This window comes from Apis dorsata, unplaced genomic scaffold, assembly GCF_000469605.1.
Source record: "Apis dorsata unplaced genomic scaffold, Apis dorsata 1.3 scaffold_135, whole genome shotgun sequence".
Taxonomy (NCBI): Eukaryota; Metazoa; Arthropoda; class Insecta; order Hymenoptera; family Apidae; genus Apis; species Apis dorsata.
The window spans coordinates 217207-231034 of NW_006263427.1; the positions used below are offsets into that span (position 1 = coordinate 217207).

Here is a 13828-nt window from a genome sequence, read left to right on the forward strand (position 1 = left end):
AAAAAGAAAAAAAATAATACGATTGATATATAAAATGACAGAAAAAAAGTAGCGTAAAATAGTTTATTGTGGAAAGAACGAAAGAGAGAACAGCATATCTTTATCTTTGTCAACTTTTGAAGCTCTTCAATGCTTTAGGGATACTAATTTTTTTGCTGTGCTCTGCAAATGTAAAGGATAGCTTCTACCGGAAACACTCCAACGTTTCACCTAGAGCATTATTCCTTTGCCAAGTTCGTAAACTTGAAATTATTGAATTGAATTTTCTGCCGATCAACTGTCATTTAATGTTTACTACGACTTCACCTCCCCAGATTCTTCTTTTACCTGCGGGTGAGAGGTAGTATTTGTGATCACAGAAATACTTTTCCCACTTTGCAAACTAGAATGGCTTGATGAACGACTATGACTTTGACTGCTCGCGCCAACAGGAGTCTGTACAAGAGGTTGTGGTGGAGTTCTGGCACCAGATCCATTGATTACCGTGGAATTAGGTTGTAATTGCATATGATATTTGTAAATATTTTCTGTACTCTCAACAACTCCTATATTTCAATGAAATTTTCAATGAAATTCGAATTAATTCACTATGATTTCATATTTAAAATTTTAATTTGTATAAATATGTACCAGCTTGTAAATTTAAACTGCGTCCACGAACCCCAGTCTCTTTTGAGGGAGGACTCCACCAATTAACAAAAGTTCCCACAACAGGCACATGTCTAAGAATACCTTCTTGCCATAATTTTTCAGCGTTTTCTCTTTCCAAATCTGTTTGCGCAGCTTCGATACCTCTTTTCACTACTTCAGATATAGTATCCAATAATTTAGAACTAGCTTCCACTTCTTGACCAACTTGTAAAACTAAAGATAATAATTCAGCTACATCTGTAGAAAAAATTTATTTTAAGTTTTTATTTTGAATAACAATAATTTAAATCAGGAATAAAAAGTGTAAATTTTTGCCTACCTGTATCTTGCGTAACCATTCCAAATCGTACACAAGCTAAACCATCGGCTCCCTCTCCTAAAGAAAATGCCGCATCCGTATTTCGTAAAGCTTCAACTAATTGCGTGTTTAATCTATTCAATTCTTCTTTTGCTTGGTCGGTCATGACATGAATCCAAGTAGGAGGAGCATATCGAACACCACCTAAACCTGCCCAACCAGGCATTTCTACTAAATGTAAAGAATCATTTTCCGAGACTAATCGTACGAATGTTGCTTTATGTTCAACTGTTGCTTGTAATATTTCCTGTTAAATAAGTGATAGCAATATAATTAATAAATAATTGTTAAAATATTAATTATATATTAATGATATATATTGTTTAAAATAAACTTACTATCTGTTGTTCCAAACAAGCTATTACATTATCTATGTCTTCAGTTGAAGGAGGTTGTTCTGGATTTTCTAGAGGACAAATACGAATTGCAATACCATGATGTTCTATTTCACATAACTCTATTTGTACATTTTCGATGTCTCTTTGAAGAATTTGACCTAACCAGGAATTTAATTTATCGTAATAAGGAGGAACGCGTTCTGTTGTTTGAGGATCTCTATCTGCAGGCACAAATTGAAATACTAATGCGCTAGCAACAGCTTCAAACAGCTGAGGATTGTTCACTGGATTTGTTAGAAGCTCATTTATAGTATAGGACCCTGTTTCACCTCCAGGTGGTTGACTCTACAAAATGAATATTATATAATAGAAATTGAAACTTTTTTTTAAAACAGGATATTGTTGCTTAAATATATTACCAATATCCTTATACAAGAAAATTTCTTAATTTTATTGTACAATTCTTCCACAGCTAAGAAACATCTCTTCAATCTATTATGTACACCATCTCTACCTAACACTTGTAATGTAGTCCATAATGGTAAAGTTGGTAAACGTCTTGACAATGAATCGGTCATTAAACCTGATACTAAAGACAAAGTTGTATCTCTTGTAGTTGGACGACCGCCTTTTGTATCCGTTAATCTATATAATGTCTATGTATACATTAAGAAGAAATTTAGTATACAATTTTTAACATACTATTTTAATATTTATTTTTTTATTTATCTATTTAAACGATTTTCTAATCAAATATATGCATACTAAAAGGATACAACTACTGGTAAAGATGGTATACCAAGCCATATTCCGAGAGGTAATGTAACACTATCTGCAATCTTAGAAGGCTGAAATTCAAAAACATTCTTATTACATATTTTTAATGTATAGAAAAAGATAAGATAAAATAAATCTTAGATATGAACACACCAAATCTTTTGCAGAATTATTCAATGCTAATGCAGCTAAAGAATGACCTCTAAGATGAAGCCAAACATTATATTTATCACAAATTGCACGTAATCTAGCAATATTATCACAATGTCCTGTTAAAACTGAGCCTCCTTCTGCTAATACCAGAAGTGGTGTTACATTATTTGATTGCGTATCTTCTGCAAGTCTGCGTTCTAAAGCTGATACATCCATGCTATATCGCGATCCAAACATTGTGTTATGGGGAATGGGCCTTACACAATGGAGTGGCAAAGAAAGCTAAAAATTATAATAAAGATTTATAATTAAGAATTCACAAAATTTACAATTATGTATTCTTTTAAATTATAGACTATAAGTTTTTATACTTGTTTGCACAAATGTTGAACAACTCCTAAAGGTGCAGCCACAGAACTGTAAATTAAAGGTGGAGAGGCTGCAAGTGCAGTAAAACCTTCTTCCATATATCGAGGATATTTTCGATGTAGAGCCAATCTGGTCACTCTGACCAAACCTTCCAAATGGTCCTCATGAAATGAAGAGGCACAATCGACAAAACGGAAAATATGACTTAGCCATCTAGTTGTATCTGCAGCCAATCGACCTGCTAGTCTTTGAGCATGGGATTTTGGAAGTGCAAGCGCATACGCGGATATAGTATGTGCGATTAAAGCTAATTTCGCTGGCTCGGTTAATGTTGGCAAAGTAGTTACTTGACTTGTTGCCGTTTCTGTTGAGCCATCTTTAACAGGTTGTGGGGCATCTTCGTGAATTACCAAATCCTGTAATATTTTAAGATTTTCCATAAAACATAATTCTGACTCTAATTTTAACTTTGTATTATTAAATTTTGTTTTATTATCAATTTTTTTATAGTTTTGAGCGATTATGCTAATGTTAAATATTTTAAAAAAACCGCCAACTATAATTCTATAAGAATAATCAACCGACTGCAACAATCATATAACCACGTGATAAGTAATAGCCATGATCATAATAGTATCAACCAATCAATTCGTAAATCTTAGAGAAACAACCAATAGTTGTCAATCAATGATTTCTGCTAGTGCTATATTTACCTGAATTAAAGTTAATATTTCATCTGAAGTTTTTGGCTGTGAAAGAAATCCGGAAGGATTGTTCCATGTGGTACCGCCACCATCGGCTGCCCTCTCTACAGCTTCCTCGAGCCTCGATATTACCTGTGAAGCTTGAAACTCTAATGCGGCTACTTCGTTCGATGTAGACCCACCTCCGGTACTGACCTGTCAAAATGATCGAAAAAGTTGGGAATAATAACGTGTTGTTAGTACTAGGATTTCTTTCGACACTTCGAAAGGCACTATTACGTTATCACGCACTGTCCTGATCACGGCTGACACGAACCTCGAGTATATTTTGCGCTATACTTTCCATCGTCGTTTTATCGTTTGTGTCAGTCTCTTCGGCCATCGTGGCAATAGTCGTCGTGGCACAGTAGCGTCACAATTCACATTCTATTTATGTCCATAGAGTAATAAAAAAATTTTTTATTTTCTCTCTAAATAAAAAGATTTTATATGTATATATATATATACATATATATATATATAGAAACATTATATTCCTTAAACAATTAATATTTTATATTTTCTTTTTTTTTATATTAAATAGCAAAATAAGAAAAGGTATTAGACATAGTTGATACGGCCCTTATTTTATCTATATAGCTGTTATCGCAGCGCCAATTGTTCAATTCGTTGATTAACAGAAATATATTTTGCATATCAAATAGCTTATCATGCACATGTGTTTTTAATTTAAATGTTTTAATTTGAAAAAATATTAATGAGTTAGTTAATTATATAAAAAAACTTAAACAAAAAAAATCTTTACTAATGATTAAATGTTTTTCAATTATCATTATTTTGAATTTTATTATTTATAAATTTTTTAAAATGAATTAAAAATGTAATTGATAAAATTGAATCAATAAAACATGAATTTCAAAGAATATAGACTTTTTATTTTATTATGACTTTTATATAAAGATTTTTGTAAGTGATTACTATTATTTAAAACTATACAAACTATTATTTAAAAATACAATAATTTATAAAATATATACATATACTTATTGAAATATAAAAATAATAAGATATAAAAAATTTAATATTTTATTATATTCTGTTATATTATATTAATTTTATTTAATGAAATAAATTTATATTAAAATTATGAATTCAAAAATTTTTATTTTTTCATTACAATTTATTTTTGTAAAGAAAATTACAGAATTATATTAGATTAATAATATAATTTTTCGAATATATATATATATATACATAAAAAAAATTAAAAAATTAAATAATTTCAACTATACCACCAACTTTGCTGACAGCATCTGCTAATTGATCAGCATCTTGTTTTGAAAGATCACTTTTAATAATATTTGGTGTACTTTCTACAAATTTTTTAGCCTATAAAAATATAATTAAGTAATGAAATATATTTCATAAAATCTTAAATATATAGTTAATCACAGAATCAATAAAAAAGAATAATCAAAATATAATATAAAAGTATAATCAAATAATCAAAATAATAATAGAAAAGAAAATAAATATTAATTTTTTTGTTTTATATTGTTTATTCATAATATTAAATCAGTTTAATTTTATATATATCAATATAAATAATATGTATAATATATGTAAAAATATTGAATCATTTGATAATTTAATTTTTTATAACATATTAAACTAATTTAATATTATGAATTTTGTTTATTGAATTTATTTGTGAGTAAGATGTAACTTCAATATCATTCACACATTAATTTTATAATAATATTTATATCAATGAAAAATTTAATTTATTTACTTAGTCTAATTTGTATATAGCTTATATTAGTTGATGAAAATTTTGAAATTTATATTATAAAAAAATATCTGTCATTAAAAATTAATAACAAGGAATTTAAAATATTTTATAAATGACTTAATATAAAGTAAAGAAATTACCTGTACAAGATTACAATTTGGTAATATGGATTTTAACTCTTTTATTAAAGCAATTTTTTGTTTTTCATCAAAGCTTTTTAGCTTAACAGTAAATGCAGTTTGTACTACTGCAGCCTCTTCAACTTCCTCCTAAAATTAAATAAGTTTGTATAATTTCTCTTTGATAATTTCTCTTTTTAAAATGTTTTTATAATAAAAGTAAACATATATACTTCTGTTTTTACTGGAGCAGCAACAAAATTACTCATAGGCATTGCATCTGGCAAATTTAATCTTTTTTTAAGTAATTCACTTAATTGTGCTACTTCTATAAGATTTAAAGAAACAATTTGATTAGCAATTTGTTCTATTTTAGAATTAACTGGTAGTTCATTTTGTGTAACAACAGATTCCAACAAAGAAGGTGTACTCATTGCAGCAACTGCTTCTGTCTGCTGAATAATACTAAAACATTAAAATTAAAACAATAATAAAAATGTATGCCTTCATTTTTTAATATTACAAAATTATATCAACTCTTTCATTAAAGCATATTTATTATCAAAAATTAATATAAGAATTATATATATTCACATTTTTATACATAATTTATATTATATTTTTTTAATATAATTCATATATATTACATATTACATTATTTATACATATTTTAAGTCAGAAAAGAGAGGTTATATAATTATATTTTACTTAATTATATATTTTCAAAATATTAATTCGTACCATTTATGAAAGTGACGAACTTGATGAATATTTCGCAGAAAAATAAATCGCAATGTATTCATTATATACATTTGATAGCAATTTGCTAATGTATAATTTTAATAAATATAGAAATTTTATTTGTAGCAATAATAGTCAGTGAAAATAAAAATATGAAGATCTACAAATGAAGAGAGAACGAATGAAAACGAATCAACACTTTCTAATCCGGAAATGTAATTTAGTTACAATTCCTTTCATCTATTCCTGTAATGCTAGTATCTTATTCCATTCTGAATCGATAATATCGCATACAGAGTTACTGGATGAACATAATACGTTACTCTTTGTACCACTAAAAATGGCTAAATTTCCCTACTGTGAATTTTTTAGAAAGAGAATATGTGACATTATCTCATTATCATTGCTAAATTAAACAAAGATATATCACATAAGACAGATTTCTGCCTCTGGCATTGTGTTATGCTATATGTTTATTAGCATTAATCATAAGGATAATATGACGTCATGTATTTCTCCTCCTACAGAAATTCACAGTAGGGGAATTGAACCATTTTTAGTGGTACAGAAAATAGTGTACCGTACTCGTCTGACAACTCTGATCGCATGTGATACGACCAATTATATACGACTATTATAATATTTAATTATTCCTATCGTTCCAATAACGTTGTTATCTTATTCCATTTTGAGTCAATATAATGTCGTATGTGACATGTGACATAATTACGATAGTAATGGATATGTATCCTTCGCATCCTGGATTAAGAGACACAAAAATGTATCGAATGATTGGTTTATTCTATACTTAATATGACAAGAAATTAAAATTGAAATTATCAAATTTACTTTTTTAATATTTCTATTTTTTTCTTAGTTAATAATCTATATATATATATATATATATTATTATATATCTTAATAGAGAAAGAATATCGAATATAAATATTTATTATATTCATTAGAAAGAAAACATAGAACGTGTATTATTCATGTAATGCTTTTTTTCTTGTCTTTTGAAGGTTACCTGACTCCTGTATTTTTGTGTCACACGCACACGCGATATTTCGATTTCGAATATAGCTACATGTATAACCTCGCTGCGTGACATGTGTTGAGAAGATTAATATATTTGTAAGAATATTCTTCTTTCTTTTCTAAAATTTTCTTTAGTATATATTTAATATATCTTAAATAATAATATATTAATATAATAATATTTCAAATAAATTTTTTGTTATATATATATTAAAAATATAAAGAATTTAAGACATATATTAATTTTAATCAATATCTAATAACAAATGAATATATTTTTATTTTTAAACATATCGATTTCTAGACCATGAATGAAGATAACAACAAAAGAAAAAAGTAGAGAAGAAAATAAATTATTAACCACAATAATGACTGATTTTTCTGACAGTTTACAACATAGTCACATCCTTGAAGAAATGAGTAATAAAATTGTTTTAATTAAATTCACATATTTTAATATTTATAATTACATTAATTTTTCACATTTATCTATTACAGATTTTCCGTTTATATACGGTTTTTCACCTGTTACGGAGGATGGTGTGCCAATTAGAAAATTATTTATTAGTAACTTAGCACAAAGGGTTTGTATATATATTTTTAATTATAATTTAATAAAAAATATTTTAATATAAGAATATAATTTTTTAGACATCATTTAAAGATCTTATAAAATTATTTTCTAAATATGGAAATGTTGAAAGTTGTTTCTTACGAAGAAATCAAGGAAACAGTAATTATGCATTTGTTACTTTTCACACTGTAGAAGCAGCTTCAAGGTAATTTAAATTTTAATAAATATAAAGTTAAAAATTATTAGTAAGAGAATCAATATTAATATTATATAATGATTTATAGAGCCAGATGTGATTTAGATGTAAGATTACACAATAGAGATTTAAGAATCTTTGCTGCTCATTCATGGCATCAACCAGATAGTATAGAAAATCAATATTATAATGTAAAAGATAAATCAAAATCTAATAAAAAAGAAATCGATGAACAATGTCATCAAGATTATATACAAAATGATATTACAAATACTAGTATTCAGATATTAAATGATGACTGCTTAATACATATTTTTCTTCAATTATCAATTGTAGATAGAATTAGAATAGAAAGAGGTTGAGTATATGATTTTTTTTTTAATATATATTAATATTATTATTATTAAAATATATAAATTTAATTTATATATGTATGGTATATAAAACTTTTTTAATAATGTAGTGTGCAAAAGATGGAAGGCATTAAGCCTTGAATCTTGGCATAGTGTAAAAAGACTGGATTTATCATATTCTATGTGGGGTTTCTTACCTGCATTATTAAAATATAGAGAAATTACTACATGTACTATACGAAAAGTTTTATTGCGATGTGGTCTATATTTAAATGAAATAAATCTATCAAATGCTACAGTTAATGTACATCATAGTACATTACATAGTACATTAACTATTGTTGGAAAGTTGTGTCCTAATTTACAAAAAATAGATGTTACTGGTCTTACCATTTCCCCATCTGGTATCAATTCATTAATCAATAACTGCCATAACATTACAAAATTTAGCCTTGGTTCTACTACTTATGTTTGTGATATTGATCTGCAAAAATTATTCAAAGTAAATCCAAAATTACAATATCTCAAAGTGGATTCTGGTAAAATATGTGGACGATGCTTACTTTATTTACCATTAGAAACAATTGAAGAAATTGTTTTAGAATGTTGTACTTCTCTTAAAGAACAGTTTTTATCACAGGTAAACATTTTTCAATTTATTTAATTTATTTTTCAAAAATTTTTATTAATAAATGATTTTTATTTTTTTAGGCAATTTTAAAACTGCAAAACTTGAAATCTCTTACAATAAATAAATGTATTGGTATATCTGATAATGTTATCCAAGCTATAGGCACACATTATAAAAATCTAGAAACATTAGATATTTCTAATAATTCATTTATTTTACAACCGAACGATATGTTACACATTGCAAAATTAACTAATCTTAAAATATTAAAAATTAGTTTCAATTCAAGTGTTATGGACGAACTTCTTTCCCATTTGGCATCAAAATGTTTGAGACTTACATATCTTGACATTGCCGGTAAGTTAAATATAATTTTTAAATAATTCGTATGTAATTCATATGAATTTTTTATTTGTTACAGCATGTTTTCGAGTTACAAATGTTGGTATAGCTGCTATAGCAACTTTACCAAAATTAGAAGTGTTAATAATGAGTTATTTAGACTTAGTGACGGATTTAAATTTACGAGATATGAATAATTTAAAAAGATTAGAATGTCGTTCTTGTAAATTTACAGATCAAACAATGATTAATCTTATTGAATCTGCACCAAAATTAGAATTATTAGATTTATCACACTGTAGTGGTATTACAAATCAAACGTTAACGAAAGCTGCCACAGTTACAATTAATCGTACTAATAACATGATTTTAAAAATATTTGTTGGAGGAACAGCAGTGGATCTTAGCACATTTGATAAAGTATCACCTTTCTTACAAATAGTTAATGTGATTTTGCTTATGTAGATATATCTTGTAATATATTTGGCAAATTTGTACTGTAATATTTACCCCTAGAAAAACGTAGGCTTAAGCCATTACGTAAAAGACCAAGGGAAAAAATATGCTGAATTTACCTAAATTTTTTATATTTTTGATCCAAAAGTGTGATTTAGAAACAAATATTTTAGAATATTTGAATAATTTTGAATTGTGCGGAATATAACGTGTATATGAATATTTTATATAAGATTTTTCATTAATAATTTATTTAATTAAATCGCAATACGATTATATAAAAAAAGATAGATATCGTGGTAGAATTTGATTTGACACATGATTATTCACAAGTTTCACAAATTATTATAATATTTGAATATTTTGTATTATTATTGCACTTCTCGTTATTATTTTTTGAACATTCTGAACTTGAATCTTCATTTTCAGTTTGCTTATTACAACTAATTATAAATTATAAAAAATATTATTTTCTTTAGTGACTCGATTATATCATCAATATCACTATAATCATTGTTGCTGTCAGATATAATATCAAATATGATAATATGAAATAAAATAAAAATGTAAAATATAATTTACAAATCTCAACAAAAACAAAATTCGTCTATATACTTTTTTTAAGACTTTACGAATTTGCTCTATTTATATGTTTTAAAATAAAACAATTATTTCGACTAACACACAATTGTTTCAAAATTTACATAAGTAAACAAAATATATAAGTAAAAAAAATATAACTTGCAACGATCGTATAACATTATGCTTCATTATCTTTGTTTTGAAATATGATATCTAATTTCACGCATCATTGGCTTATATGCATAGGTAGAATAATAAAGAAAAAACAAATAGAAGGAAATATATCTACCAACTTTTCCACGCGAATCCTGAAATTAAAAATAACAAATAATTTTTTGAAAATTTTTGAAATAAGAAAAATAACATTTTTTTCTTTTTTCTTTTTAAATAGTGAGCTCATGAAGCCCTTGGTCTTTCTAGGGTTTATTATAATTTAATATATATTAAATGATTTTTATAAAATTTCTAAAAAAAAAAAAAAAAATTGAAAATGTTCGGTAAATGAGAATCATTATAAACCAAATATCTTAATATTACATTAATTTTATAAGAATCGAATATTTATATCGATAGATTTTGTGAGATTAATCTCTAGAAAATTCAAGAAAGCAATAAAGAAAAATAAACAGTAGTGTGATTGCGATTATGTTTTTAAAAGAAGTACATTATCACAGCCTATTAAAGAATAAGTACAACTCATGATGTTTAACATAGCAACATTGTTTTTGTATTACTTTAGTATATTATAAGAATATGTAAACGGATTGAGATTAATGTTTTTCTAAAAAAATTTATCCAAGTGTACTTTTTCTAATATTTATATATATATGATATATGAATATTTTCTAATTGTGTTATAAATGAAAATATATAAATAAAATAGAAATAATATATTAATAATTTTTTAACAAAAGCGCAATTTTTAAAAATAAATGATGGCACAAATTAATTAAATTGTAGTAAAAACAAGATTTAATTAGTATGAACTAAAACGAATAAATTATATAAATCAAAAGAGAAAGGTAATTACATTAAAACAATTAAAATTTTTATGAATCATATATAATATATAATAAATTCATATAATATATGAAATTTATTATAGTATTATTTAAGAAATACATAAATTTCTTCACTATTTAGAAATGTTATCGTAGTGTTCTAATACTGTTCTAATTTTTAATAATATAATTGCAAAAATTTTGTAATTTTTGCATTTCAAAAAAACAGATATAATTATTCGTTTTTAAAATATTATTAAATTTTTCTTATAAAATTTTAATATAAGAAAAATATAAATCTTAATGTAACTATACTTTGTGCATACACGTACATGTAAAAAACTTTTACTAGAATATGTAATACTTCTTTGATAGCGATAATTACAGAAATTATATTCAACTCAATCATAGAAATTAATAAAATTAATAGATATTAAAAACAAATATCTTTGAAATATCTTTTTATGAATATGTTATATAATTATATGTTAGATTTCATAAATATTATATGTATCATATATTAGATTCATAGATTTTTAACTGCCACGAATAATAGAAAACTTGTATTTGCTTTTAATAAACGAAGAGCGAGTTTGATGAATTAGCGATCAGTGAATGAATAAAATATTTTTAATACAAAATTAATTAAATCCTTTGTATTTTTCAGTCTCTTTTTTATATGTAAATTTTTATTTTAAAATAAATTTTGATAATATATAAATCAAAATAATTTTTTAAATTAATTTCAAAAAAATACATCATCAATTTTAATGATATTTTAGAAATATGTTATAAAATTAAATTTATTTTATATCTTATCTGTGTAAAACATTAATTATTGTATTCATATAAATTCAAATAAAAGATACAAATTAATTATTAAATGTTTTTATCTTTAAGTAACTACATTACATAAAAAAATAATCATTGTTAATATACATTTAATAATTAATATTATATAATATAATTTATAAATATCAATATTAATTAATCAATAATATTAACACATAATGAATGTAAGATAAATTTATTTTTTGAATAATTACAACATTTAGACAGTGAATCGATACAGTGGCAATTATTATCCACAAATTTATAACAAGGAATATCCATATATTTTTAATAAGTTCCAGAAATAATTATTTCCTTGACAGTTAAAATTCACTGTTTAGTGAATAAAATTCTTTAACTGTATGATACATCTTACATAATTTTTTAACAAGACTTATTGAAAAAAAATTTTTTCTGTTTATAATGTATTATGAAGACCATGTTATAGTAAATAGCACATTATAAGATATATAAACATAATACGAAAGATCAGTTCTTGGGCGTCTTACGCTTAAACACATAAGTGGATATTTCCATTATGCTTGCAAACATCACAATATGCTCATAGTACACTCCGATATTTTTTTAAGCCAAATCGGAAAAAAGGCTAACATCTACACTTGCAATCGCATATATAAAAAAAGTAATGACTAAGCAAACATGAATATCTAGGAGAAAGATATTTTCCATATATATATATATATACATATATATATATGAAATATATATATATTACGAACTTTTCTTATTTTCAGTTAATAATTTCATTGCGATATTTTCGATAAAGAAAGAATTAAAATATATAACTTTTTAAACAATAGAATAAGAATACTTATACTATCATTATACTATGTACATATAAACATTTTTATCAGCACATTACAATGGTAAGCAACTATATCTATTGGATTGTACAATATTAAACATCTGTCTATCATCATGGACCAAATATTATTCGATTAAGAGAAACAATTAAAAACTATAATAACAAAAAATTATTGATTCCTATATTTGTATTATTTTGATTGAACGCTTTCTTTGAATAAAGTTTCAAAAAATTTAAATTTTTTTAAACTGTTTCCCTTAATCATAAATAGAATAAAAATTATTAACATCTATTAATTAATTACACTTAATGGTTGAAATATGTGTAAATATAAAGGTAGCCAAATGAATGGCTAAATTTTTAAACATAGTTCGCAAAAATTGCACAAGATTTGATTTACAACTATACAGTACATTCCATTGTATAGATTCATTATCATATGAACACATGGACACGCATCAAAGTTGTGTTGTCAATTACTATGAAGTGTAACATTTCAGACCGCGATATATAATATAATATCATAAAAAAAATTATTTTTAAAAATATAATAGTTTAACATATAATATTAAAATAAAATAAAATAAAATATTTAGAAAAATATTTGTTTAGCATAGATATTTTTGCTTAATTCGAAAATTTCACATTACTTGATTTTTAATAAAATAATACTTCATAATTATCCTTATATAAATTATAATAAAATATTATTTATAATCATATTATATAAAGACTAATAAAATAGCTACATATTATTTTTGATGATATTATTTTTATTCAATAGTATTTTAAATACTATTTTTTTATTATTATCATACGAAATATACATTTCTTTAAAATAATACATATACAAAAATTTATGTTAATTATCTGAAATACTATTTTATTTAATTATAATTTTAAATTTAATTTTATCGCGGACTGATATTTTTATAATGATAAAACAAAAAATTTTTTTTTCAATGGTGTGAATAATGTTCTACGAATGTCAGGTAC

General features: G+C 24.4%; 3 protein-coding genes across 4 annotated transcripts; 1 reads left to right on the plus strand and 2 right to left on the minus strand.

The window, feature by feature from the left end:
* On the minus strand, window positions 1-3821 carry LOC102672610 (putative pyridoxal-dependent decarboxylase domain-containing protein 2). Of its 2 annotated transcripts, none has more exons than XM_006613151.2 (10): window positions 3667-3821; window positions 3360-3545; window positions 2649-3062; window positions 2278-2559; window positions 2124-2186; window positions 1767-2003; window positions 1348-1692; window positions 971-1256; window positions 631-888; window positions 1-545 (listed from the first exon to the last, which is right to left on the minus strand). In XM_006613151.2, exons 1-10 carry the CDS (start codon window positions 3730-3732, stop codon window positions 295-297), a joined length of 2388 nt encoding a protein of 795 aa, XP_006613214.1. In that variant the 5' UTR covers window positions 3733-3821; the 3' UTR covers window positions 1-294. The 2 variants fall into 2 exon arrangements, with proteins under 2 accessions (XP_006613214.1, XP_006613213.1); XM_006613150.2 differs by having other exon boundaries at window positions 2124-2195.
* Window positions 3822-4599: 778 nt separating this feature from the next.
* On the minus strand, window positions 4600-6384 carry LOC102672335 (39S ribosomal protein L12, mitochondrial). The gene is made up of 4 exons (XM_006613148.2): window positions 6003-6384; window positions 5495-5726; window positions 5283-5411; window positions 4600-4739 (listed from the first exon to the last, which is right to left on the minus strand). The coding sequence occupies exons 1-4, from the start codon at window positions 6071-6073 to the stop codon at window positions 4623-4625; spliced, it is 549 nt and encodes a 182-aa protein (XP_006613211.1). The 5' UTR covers window positions 6074-6384; the 3' UTR covers window positions 4600-4622.
* A 169-nt stretch (window positions 6385-6553) lies between these two features.
* LOC102672482 (F-box/LRR-repeat protein 20-like) lies at window positions 6554-9749 on the plus strand. The gene is made up of 9 exons (XM_031509290.1): window positions 6554-6783; window positions 7025-7136; window positions 7345-7460; window positions 7539-7624; window positions 7692-7819; window positions 7899-8167; window positions 8274-8803; window positions 8875-9151; window positions 9216-9749. The coding sequence occupies exons 3-9, from the start codon at window positions 7352-7354 to the stop codon at window positions 9599-9601; spliced, it is 1785 nt and encodes a 594-aa protein (XP_031365150.1). The 5' UTR covers window positions 6554-6783; window positions 7025-7136; window positions 7345-7351; the 3' UTR covers window positions 9602-9749.
* The last annotated feature ends 4079 nt before the right edge of the window (window positions 9750-13828 follow it).

Coding starts and splice junctions, on each gene's coding strand:
- LOC102672482 (XM_031509290.1), top strand. CDS start 7,352: ATGAAGATAACAACAAAAGAAAAAAGTAGAGAAGAAAATAAATTATTA. Junction 8,804..8,874: donor AAGAACAGTTTTTATCACAG/GTAAACATTTTT, acceptor TTATTTTTTTAG/GCAATTTTAAAACTGCAAAA. Junction 9,152..9,215: donor TACATATCTTGACATTGCCG/GTAAGTTAAATA, acceptor TATTTGTTACAG/CATGTTTTCGAGTTACAAAT.
- LOC102672610 (XM_006613150.2), bottom strand. CDS start 3,732: ATGGCCGAAGAGACTGACACAAACGATAAAACGACGATGGAAAGTATA. Junction 3,546..3,666: donor TAGCGCAAAATATACTCGAG/GTTCGTGTCAGC, acceptor TCATTTTGACAG/GTCAGTACCGGAGGTGGGTC. Junction 1,693..1,766: donor TTTCTTGTATAAGGATATTG/GTAATATATTTA, acceptor TTCATTTTGTAG/AGTCAACCACCTGGAGGTGA.
- LOC102672335 (XM_006613148.2), bottom strand. CDS start 6,073: ATGTATATAATGAATACATTGCGATTTATTTTTCTGCGAAATATTCAT. Junction 5,727..6,002: donor GTTCGTCACTTTCATAAATG/GTACGAATTAAT, acceptor TTAATGTTTTAG/TATTATTCAGCAGACAGAAG. Junction 5,412..5,494: donor CTGCTCCAGTAAAAACAGAA/GTATATATGTTT, acceptor ATTTAATTTTAG/GAGGAAGTTGAAGAGGCTGC.